This window comes from Trematomus bernacchii, unplaced genomic scaffold (genome assembly GCF_902827165.1).
Source record: "Trematomus bernacchii unplaced genomic scaffold, fTreBer1.1, whole genome shotgun sequence".
NCBI classification, from domain to species: domain Eukaryota; kingdom Metazoa; phylum Chordata; class Actinopteri; order Perciformes; family Nototheniidae; genus Trematomus; species Trematomus bernacchii.
In genome coordinates, this window is record NW_022987588.1 from 306,816 (window position 1) to 317,613 (window position 10,798).

Sequence of the window (10,798 nt, forward strand, 5' to 3'; positions counted from 1 at the left end):
ACGTATGACTAATAAAAGCCTTGAACCTTCAACGTACTTTATGTATGTTTTCTTCATTGTTTGCTCAATTGAAATAGATAAATACAATTTGTGTCTGTGTTTGTTTGAATTTTCCTTCAAAATGAATATACAAACATATGGATAAACACAGAATGGCCTTAGAAACTCATTATAGAATTGTATTGTTAACTTTGCTATAAAATCTTGCACAGTAAGAATTGTGCAGTGCCTGACCCTGAACACAGCACAGAACACAGAGCTGTAAACTTTAAGGACCACACAGTAAATAAGAGCATGCTGGAAGTTTACTCCAAGCGGAATTGCCATTGATCCCAGAAAACAATTCCACTTCCTCTCCCGCTGTCGGAGAATGATTCCCAGCAAAAAATAGAGCCCTAGGGATGTAAGGAAAATAAGTGAGGAGGGGGGGGGGGATAGGAGGAGATGGAGGAGGAGAGACAGAAGGGAGGGCCGTGTGGGGAAACATTCTTGTGATGCCCCTGCTTTTCTTCTCGTGCCCCCTGTGTGGACTAACAGTTTGGCGTTGGGACGAGACTGAGCTCAGATGCCGCCCACGAGAGACAGATGCTGTTGATGTTCACACGAAGAAGAAAGTATTCCTACCATCACACTGAGCCTTTGGTCGTCAGCTCATCTACAACATCACCTGCCAATCATCCACTGAGTTAAAGGCGGATTTAGACAGATAAGGAGAAGCTACTTGATCAGAAACAGCCCTCAATACCACTCAAAGCAGGTAAGCCTTAAAGTTATCACATTACAACTTTCCATTTTTGGTAAACAATGTGAGACCCATACTACCAGAGAACTAAGACTAACATATTGAAGTGAATGTGAAGTCTGTGTGTGTGTGTTAGAGCCCCTGACCTCTCTGGCAGGTACAGCAGTACTGTACGCTCTGTCTGTCTCTCTCTACCTCCTCTATGCTTATAACTCTCATAAGAGACACATATATCAAACAAAGTGCAGCCCTGGAGACTTGAGGACACAGAGCCACCAACAGTGTGTTTAAACTCTATGAACTATGTGTTACCTCTGTGCTGTCTCAGGGGCTGATCATTAATCTGCGTTTACAAAATGTGTTTCCAACATGTATTAACCAATTCACCAAAGCGTAAATGAATGCTAGAAAATTGATAAAAAATAACTAAAGGAAAATGCACACTTTTGGGGTCAAAGCCAGACACTAATGTCATTTAATCTTAAATTCCATAAACCACAGGCTAGAGAAGTGTTAAATCAATATCACTGTGTGAAAGTCTTGCAATTAAAAACAATTCCAGATGAAGTATTATCTGAAATAAATATTCAACTTTTGGTAAGTAAAATTGATAGTATGCAGGTCGAAATGTGTTACATTAATATACTTTATATATTATCACATTTAATATGACCTATGTATTAACATGTATGCTGTAGCTGGCTGTGGAGGAGCTGATTCAACCTACTTGATAGGCTACGTTTTACTGTGTATAGGTTATCCTTTCTATGCTAACATAAAAAAAAAATAATCATAATCTGAAGAACAACAAGTTACTAAATAAATCAAGTTTAGTGAAAAGCACAATTTTCTCCTCTGAAATGCAGGGTAGTATGAATGAAGTAGCAAAACATATAAATACTCCAGTACTTCAGAACGGTACAGTTATTTATTAAATGTACTTGCTTACTTTCCACATATAGACTACTTCATAAAACAATTTGGTGAGATATTTATATTTCGATAAAAGATAACAACATTTGCCAAAAAAGTGCAGTCTTTTGAATGAGTATCCACAACAAATCCTTGTCAGGGTAACATCAATTACTTCTGTTCTGTGTCAGTGTTTTTCTGTATGAAACCCAAGACACATTAACACCCACAGATAACAACTCACTGTAATAAAAATGTGAATCCTACTGTCAACAGAGTCATAAAAGATACTTCCAAATATTATTCCAAATATATTCCAAATGTAAAAATCTAAACAACAGGTTATGATTGTGTAAAGTTGCCTCATGCTAAAACAAGATAAAATGTGACAGGCTCACTTATCAAATTATATTATATCCATTACCAAAGATGAATTTATATCAAAGACTTTAAAGATAGTCTTGAAAATAATAAAGATCATAACAAGCCACTCATTTAATCTGTCAAGCTATCCAGGAATTTCAGTCGGGAGTGTGTTAGTAAGAATTTCTCTCCATGAAACACCTTGCAGCTGTCTTCGGCTCCAGTGTAATGCCATATGCAGCCAAACAATGGATCATAGCAGGCTGTGGGTCTGTGTACAGCAGTGGGCAGATGAAGAGCCAGACAGCCATGTAAGGTAGCAGCGCGGGCTTGTGCTGGTGTGACTGATATATGGCAGCCTGGATCCACGCCGGCCTGTAAGTGGTGGTAACAGGTGACTCCCATGAGTGTGAAATATTCTCCTCCCCATCCCGCGTCAGATCCACTTTGTATGTCACACTATCCCTATCTCACCCCTCCAACACGCCAATGCCGCTAAACTTAAACATGCTCATCCTTGATTGTAATCCCGACACACATGGGAGAGATATGAACGCCAGTCCTGAGGCTAAACAGCTGCCGCAATGCACACTGGGATTGACCCCCTTCAAAAGTTCAAGTTTAAAAGCCATGCTTCAGATACAATGGAGGTCTTTTAAGATCTTAATTCATGTGCAATGGGCATATCCATGAAATGAATAATCCTAATTTGTTTCCATTATTCACTCCATTAAATAACCTGATGAAACAGTTTTAATCACCCAGAGAATAACCAACTGAGTTTAACTGCAGCCTGGGTATGTCTGGCATCCTGAATGCAGGTCTGTTAATGTCAGCTGAGACTGATGCAACCTGTGTATAATGTGTTCGCGCAGAGCACTTGTGTGGTTGGTCTGACATTTTTTTCCTCGTGCTCCGCTACGGCTGTTCCACTGAAACGTTGCTGAGCTGTCACAACACTGCAGAGTGAACTGTAACTGGGAAATATGTTTTGGTTATAGAGCTGCTGGCAGGGGATTTTTGTTTGGGATAATTTAATATCAGCTTAAATGTAAAGTGTATCTACCTTAGTTTACGTTAGACAATCACACAAACAGCATGCAAGAAACAATTTGTCAGATAACCAACAATTAAGAAAAACTAGTACAAGAGTATATCAAAACGTCAGATTATGTCGTTTTATTATTTTGAGAAAATTAACAAATCTGGCTTGAGGAAAGTTTGCAGTTTATTCCATGTAATAGGCACCAAATAGCTGAAACTAGAAAATAGATGTGCAAATATCTCTAGAATCTCTAGGTTAGTTATTGGATCTTGTATAACATTTCTAAAAGAGAAAATAGGCTGGTTTGGAAGGTTTGATTATCAGAGTTTTAGATATCTATCATGAGATTATTAATTTCGGTCCATCCAACTTTGTGATGCAGAGAGCAATTAATGTGGAATATGTGCAATTCAGATCACTCTTTACACGGCAATGATGCCTTTGACATGTATAATCTTTGATAAAGCATAAAGGGTTTCTACAGAGATTAAATACTAATGATTTGGATCCAAATGAAGTATGTTTAAAATGTGGGAGCAATGCAGTAAATCCTCAATGAATGGTTTTACTTTACAAAAAATCAACCAGAGATTTTTTTTACAGCAATCAAATACATTTTTAGGAAAGTATCAAGTGTTTCTTGAGACTATAAATGTATTCCTAATGTAATTCACTCACTGTAGAAAAATGTCCAAAAATGTCCTGACCAGAAATTGTACAGACATGTATTTACATAAAATATCCTACAGCAGAATCACTGGGGCAGCTTGCCAGATATGGCTCTTAACAATTGTTTTAATATATAACTTGGTCCCTTAGTCTGGGCCTGTGTGCCCAAATGTGTCCCTTTAGAATATGTCAAACACTTTTCAAGAGAACAAATGAGTTTCCTTACTGTGTTTTACTTTCTAATGAATAAGATGAATTCATTTGTCAGTTAATGTAGTTTTTAAGTCCGTGCATTGAGATCATTTTGGAGATTGCTGAAAAATGTTCTTCGACCTTTCAGACACATAGAATAACACTATTGTACTTTATACCATAGACTGTGTAAATACTTTTTCCTCCACTGATGTCAGTCTAAACATTCCATATTAAAGGGGAAGCAGGCCAAGGAAATGCATATGCAGCCATCTAATTGCCTGTGTGTTTATGAGGACGGCGCAGCGTATCCTGGACCTCTGTGAGGATCCGGAGTCTGTCAAACACGGCTTATGTGCTGAGAGGTACAGATCAGTGGAGGAATGTTTAAATCAACCCTGCCCCCTGTTGTTCCCGGCCTGTGGATGCACTGCAGGCTGTGGGCAACCAGCTAGTGTTGGAAGGTCAGTTTTTTAATTCATCGACGAAAGTATACATTTTATTTGGTAATTTGTTCACTTCTGGCATCATGATATATCTCAATTATATTATACAGTATATACTCTATGATTTTGTGAAAGATATAACTCTGAAACCTTCCTCCACAAGCCAGTTTACAGCAATAAAAGCATAGCTTAATGATTCTATAAAAACCTTCCAAGTGCCTAAGGTGCTACCACAGTCCCGACCAGAGTCACTGCCCTCTAAGGCAACGCTGAGCATCACAGCAGGATTTATTGTTTTGTTGCAGGGTGGTTGCTCTGCAGTGAGTCACAGCAGCAGCCAGTCTCAAGTCAGTGTCATCTGACTGGAAATTATAATCCAGCCACGTTAAAAGTGAGTCCGGTAAACTTTGATACGACACTGAATTTGTGAAATGATTGTACAGTAGTTTTGGAGTCTACTTACTGGCATGGTTATTCATAATGACTCTCAAACACTTATCTTAGATTGTTGTTCCCTGGGACTCTAAATCTTACCCACAGGACACACAAACGCACAGAGGGGCTCAGATATAACGTCAAAGAGAAATGACTCAATACACCATTTGCGCACTTCACCATTTTGAATTCCGTAGAACCAGATTGTCCATTACTCTGCCACAGAGATTATAAACAAATATGACAGCCATGATGGTCACCAGGCAGAGCAGAGTGTTCAGCAAAGGGCACAATGCATCCCAGTAAATCCATGGTTATTGCCACAGGACACACAGGAGCACAGGTGTCAGACGGCCCACAGTGGAAGGTGCTTTTTACAGCAAAGGAGTTCACTGGGATGTCTCGGCTGTGACCTCGCTGCCCCCCCCCCCCCCCCCCCTGCCTCCCACTACCTTTAATACCGTATTCCTTTTGTCCTTCGGAAATCATATTGTTTGAGATTGCTTCCTTTGAGAACAGGAAGTGGCCGTTGAGGGGAGATGACAGAGACAGACTGGTTTGAATTAGCATATTTTATCAACTTTTCTCAGTAAAGAAAAGCACCATTTATACCATACTGTGTATACATACTATTGTGTGTACTGTACTACATAACTATACCAATGGTAGAGACCTAGTGCATTTCCTCAAGTAGCTTCAGTGTTATTGGTACTTTACTTACTTCACTATATTTGAGAGAAGTGTTTATTATGGCAGTTGAAGTTGTATTGATCTTTTCATACCCGAATCAGCTTCTTAAATAAGGCAGTTCACTAGCAGGAGGATAAACCCTACTGACTACTGAAACCAAATGTATTCAACTCCTGCTAGTGAAGTGTTATATTTTAAAAGCTATACTGCTTTAAGTAAAAGATTAAGTGATGACCATCTACAGCATTAAATAGCTACTTGTTAATGCATTTGACAAAATAATAATAATATGACTCCTTTCAAGGCGTCCATTGTGGAGTTTTATTTGAGATGCTTTGTACCTAATTTAAATTAAATGTAGGACTTTTTAATTGCCGCACATTACATTTACATAGTGGTATTGCTTTGGATCTGACAGTGACAGATCAGTAAACTCTCACCTCTCCTCATCTTTCACATTTTACAAATCAAGGAATAGATACCAAATGAAGACATTGTTTTACAAAAGTAGTTTAGTTGTCTTCAATCTAGATTATTTTTGATTTTTCAACTGTATTCTGCAGCAAGCTAGTCATGACACACATAAAAATGAGGGTGTATCACAAAGGTCAACTTTGAATGAGTCCAGGGGGAGATGTATTGTTAGCAGGGTCTGCACAGGTGAGGAAAGCCTGTTGTCAGTGTCTGCTGATAACAACAAGGCGTGTGTGTAATGTGTGCCTCCTGCTATTGTGCTGCCTGGACTCTCACTCCCTTCCTCCTTCAGCTCTCTGCCTGTTTGTGATTTACGTTCAAATAAAGATCATCAGCTTTATCCTAGGAGGGCTTTGAGCCAGTTCCCGGAGTGAGGACCCGCTTCACTAACTCACAATCCAACATGGTTTCCAACTATGACCCGTGTGACGTTAGCGTGTGAAGGAATATGCTGGGAAACAAATGGCAGACCAAACTTTCCTGAGCTACGCACTAGCCCATCAGCCACGGCGTTGATAGAGGTTGAACATTTCCTCTCGCATATGTTGTGATTTAATCCAATACGGTAATAATAAGGAAACAGTCCAAATGGCAGATAAGTATTTACGAATGTCCCATAGACTTGCTTTGTTACCCGTCATTCCATGCTTCACAGATAAAGAGCACAACGTTTTGATTTTCCATCTCATTGCCATATATATACTTGATAGAGACACCAAGAGGGGGGGGAGAGACAGACTGAGGGTCATTTAGACCATCTCTCTCTCACACATAACTAGTGTCATCGTCAGCCACAGTGGACAGTGGACTATGCAATGGGAATAACTTATTATGGAAACAACTGCTCATGGATAACAATGGGCGGTAGATGAGAGGTGGTAAGAGAGAATATTAACTCCCTGTTTGGTGTTTTTTATACTGTGATTGTCGCGATTATACTGTATATCCTACCTGGCACACCATTAAGATAACAGTTTATCTTTTTAACACGCAGCGTTTGAGGAATGTATACGTTTTTTATAACCTTGCCAAGTAGGGCACTAAATTGAGACGTGATAAGTGTTGGAAAAACCTGTCAAAGTTTACCTTCAGCCGTTTTACAGTGTTATAACTCATTTAACTTTGAAGTCTAATTGCATTATATAAGCTGGCAGTAGGCGACAGTACATCGTGCATTTAGAAGTCGGAGGTCACTTTTGATGGCTTTTCTTAACCCCTCAATGATGGGGTCACTTATTGCACACATAAAGCTGTCTTGTGAACTTCCTTATAGGGTGATTCTTGGCTGAGGCTCGCCAGCCTGTCACTGCCATGTTTGGGTCTAACCTAAACTCTAACTAATGCTGCAGGTGAAAGTACACAGTGTATAGATGGAGAGATCAGATTGACGCTCTCAGATGGATTGCATCATGTCTGAGGTTTTCATTACCGGAAAGGAAAGGACATCAGGGACCACAGGCAAAATAGAAACCATGCAGCTCAGGCCGGTCACTCACAGCATTGAAAGGACAAAGTCTCCTAGCTTTGACTTGCCCCGCGGTGGCTTGTTATCCTCTCAATCTGACTATCATACATAATTTGGAGTTAGGGAATGTAAACACATATTGTGTAATATTAAGATATTTTTTTAAAACATCCTCATTATTTACTTTTGCATGACTCCTGAACTTCCCCAGCTCCCTCATGGGAAAATGGTTGTTCTCATGCCACTGTGTCCAGTCCTCCAGCAAGTCACAGACGGAGGAGCTATTTGTATGCACATTATGCCACCCCCACACACACACACACACACACACACACACACACACACACACACACACACACACACACACACACACACACACACACACACACACACACACACACACACACACACACACACACACACACACACACACACACACACACACACACACACACACACACACACACACACACACACACACACACACACACACACACACACACACACACAGCTCATTTCACATATAGAGTATACAGAGAAGCTGTCTGACTGATTGTATTTTTTTCTCTTTTCTCATTTTCCCCCCTCTCTCTTATGTCCATTCTCCATCTCAGGAACTTCACTTCTTCACCTCTATTACACGTTTCTTTAGCTCTTCCTCTCCTCCATCTCCAGTCTTTGTGTCTCAGGTGTGTGCTAAGACCTGTGAGCAGTGATGGGGGATTGGAGTCTCCTGGGGAATTTCCTAGAGGAGGTTCAGGAACACTCCACCTCGGTCGGGAAGGTCTGGCTCACCGTCCTCTTCATCTTCCGCATCCTGGTCCTTGGCACGGCGGCCGAGTCCTCCTGGGGAGACGAGCAGAGCGACTTCCTGTGTGACACCCAGCAGCCCGGTTGCACCAACGTGTGTTATGACAGCGCCTTTCCCATTGCCCACATACGCTACTGGGTGCTGCAGATTGTTTTCGTCTCCACGCCATCCCTCATCTACATGGGCCATGCCATGCACATTGTGCGCAGAGAGGAGAAGCTGCGGAGGAAGGAACAGGAGGAGAGAGGGGAAAGTGAAGAAGACCTGGAGGAGGAGAAGGAGTACCTGCAGCGGAAGGAGACCGGAAAAATGTCTTCTGAGGGGACTGTCCCTTTCCGCCTGAAAGGAGCGCTGCTGCAGACTTACATCCTGAGCATCTTGATCCGCACAGTGATGGAGGTGACATTTATCGTGGTGCAGTACAGGATATACGGGGTGTTCCTCAGGGCCCTGTACCTGTGCGAGACCTGGCCCTGCCCCAACCCCGTCAACTGCTACATGTCCCGTCCCACAGAAAAGAACGTCTTTATCATCTTCATGCTGGTGGTGGCCGGTGTGTCTCTGCTGCTGTCTGTGTTGGAGCTCTACCACCTTGCTTGGAAAAGCAGCAGGAGGTGTTTACGCAACAAGAGGCTGAAGAAGAGCAAACACAGAGCTGTGACGGTGTCTGCGTCTCTGGAGCCCAACAGCCCACCTCTGCCCTCAGCCTCCTGCACCCCACCCCCTGACTTCAGCCAATGTCTGGCAGCCAATGGCTCCATGAACCCGTTGACCTCTATGGCCTCTCATCCCTTCAACAACAGGATGGCGCTGCAGCAGAACTCAGTCAACTTGGCCACGGAGCGGCATCACAGCTGCGACAACATGGAGGACGAGGAAGACTTTCTGAGGATGAGATACGACCACGTGCCCACAGAGCTGCCAAACAGCTGCGCACCATCACCTCTGCTGCACTCCGGCTGCATGAAGGACAAACGCCGCCTGAGCAAGACCAGCGGGAGCAGCAGCCGGGCTCGACAGGACGATCTGTCCGTATAGCCGGGGAGAGGAGGGGGATTTGACTTTCAGAACCAAAGAGAAGGGACAAGAAGATCAGTTTAGGAGGTGATTGCTAAGTGAAGGGGTCAGAATGTGAACACAACCTAATTATGCAAACTCTGGCATTGAAGCCTGCAACTTGACTACAGAGGATGGACGAAATGTTCACTTTAGACCCTGAGATATATGTGTGTGGACTATGTGACCTTTACATGTGTAAGCTCTGAGAGCAGATAGTATTTGTGAACCAATCTTTCCCAGTGTTAGAACAACTGAAAACCAAACTGCAAAATAATTTTGAAAAGAGAACAGGGTTAACAGGTGTGATACCTGACTATTGCACATTTTATATTTTTGTTAAAATCCAAAAACAAAAGGAGAGGAAAATATGTATAAGTGAGAATGACATGATGCCTGGACGTGAGATGACTTAGGGAAACCATTTCCTTGGAATGAGAAATATGATACAAATCTTAACTATTTAATTAATTACAGCATTGTTTTTCTCTCCAACTGCAAAAAAATGAGACGCATAGAGAAAACAGGGAGTTAATATAAACTGTGAAGCTTGCCAATACATACTCTAAATTGGATGGTTTTCATCCAGGGCATATGCAGTGCCTTAAGAAGTTTGAAAACATTTTTTTATTTGTTTTCATACACCAAGTTTTTATGTATATTTTCTTTTTCCAAAAGTCAAAGCAGACTGTAAATTCAGATTAAGCCATATTTTGACTTGCTAACCTGATTGCACTACTGTCAGGTCAAGTAAACTGTAAACTAAGAATAATCACCTAACATTTTTAATGACATTTTAATTGTTCATTGTGTGCGTTGTGACAGGATCATCTGTGTGCAGAATGTAGCCTGATTTCTTTTGAGAGAGATCCAGGGGAGAAAGAGCTCTTGTCTGAATGTTGTTATGAGGAGATCTGGCCACTGGGTGGAAACATTGCACTTACGTTTTTCTGTTTCTGTCCTGGAGCCATTGTGTAAATAGTGAATTTGTTCCGATGCAAAATGTATGTTTTAGTTGATATCTTCAAATGTATTCGATTACATTTGCTGTGTCTCTTTTTTATTTTATGTATCATAATTGTTTAGTTTGTTTGTCACAGCAATTTGTAAATGAATATCCACTGCAACTGGGGGTTTAACACATCTACAACAACCAACCACAGACATTGTTTTGGTTCTTCCACAGAGACGTTATGCAATAAACATCATCACTATCCGTTATAAATCAATAAATCATCAACTGTACAATCTACGCTTGTGTCCTCGGATGTGGTAATTAAAGTTTTTCTTAGATCTCTCTGCAACATCAACATAAATAAATCTGTTTTGCAAAATCTGAGAAAAGTGTACTTGATAAGGTGCAAGACCAACTTGCACCATTTTAAAACCTTCATAAATATAGAAATGATTAAACTAAATAACAAGTGGAAAGGACGAAGATGATGAAGCAGTCATTTTTTGATTAGCCACTTGCATTTTCTAGTCTGTTCTCAACGAA

General features: G+C 41.2%; 1 protein-coding gene across 2 annotated transcripts; it reads left to right on the top strand.

Moving 5' to 3' along the window:
* The first annotated feature begins 555 nt into the window (after positions 1–555).
* gja5a (gap junction protein, alpha 5a) lies at positions 556–10,552 on the top strand. Of its 2 annotated transcripts, none has more exons than XM_034128404.1 (2): positions 556–757; positions 8,048–10,552. In XM_034128404.1, exon 2 carries the CDS (start codon positions 8,149–8,151, stop codon positions 9,280–9,282), a length of 1,134 nt encoding a protein of 377 aa, XP_033984295.1. In that variant the 5' UTR covers positions 556–757; positions 8,048–8,148; the 3' UTR covers positions 9,283–10,552. The 2 variants fall into 2 exon arrangements, with proteins under 2 accessions (XP_033984295.1, XP_033984296.1); XM_034128405.1 differs by lacking the exon at positions 556–757 and adding an exon at positions 2,364–2,394.
* Positions 10,553–10,798: the final 246 nt, after the last annotated feature.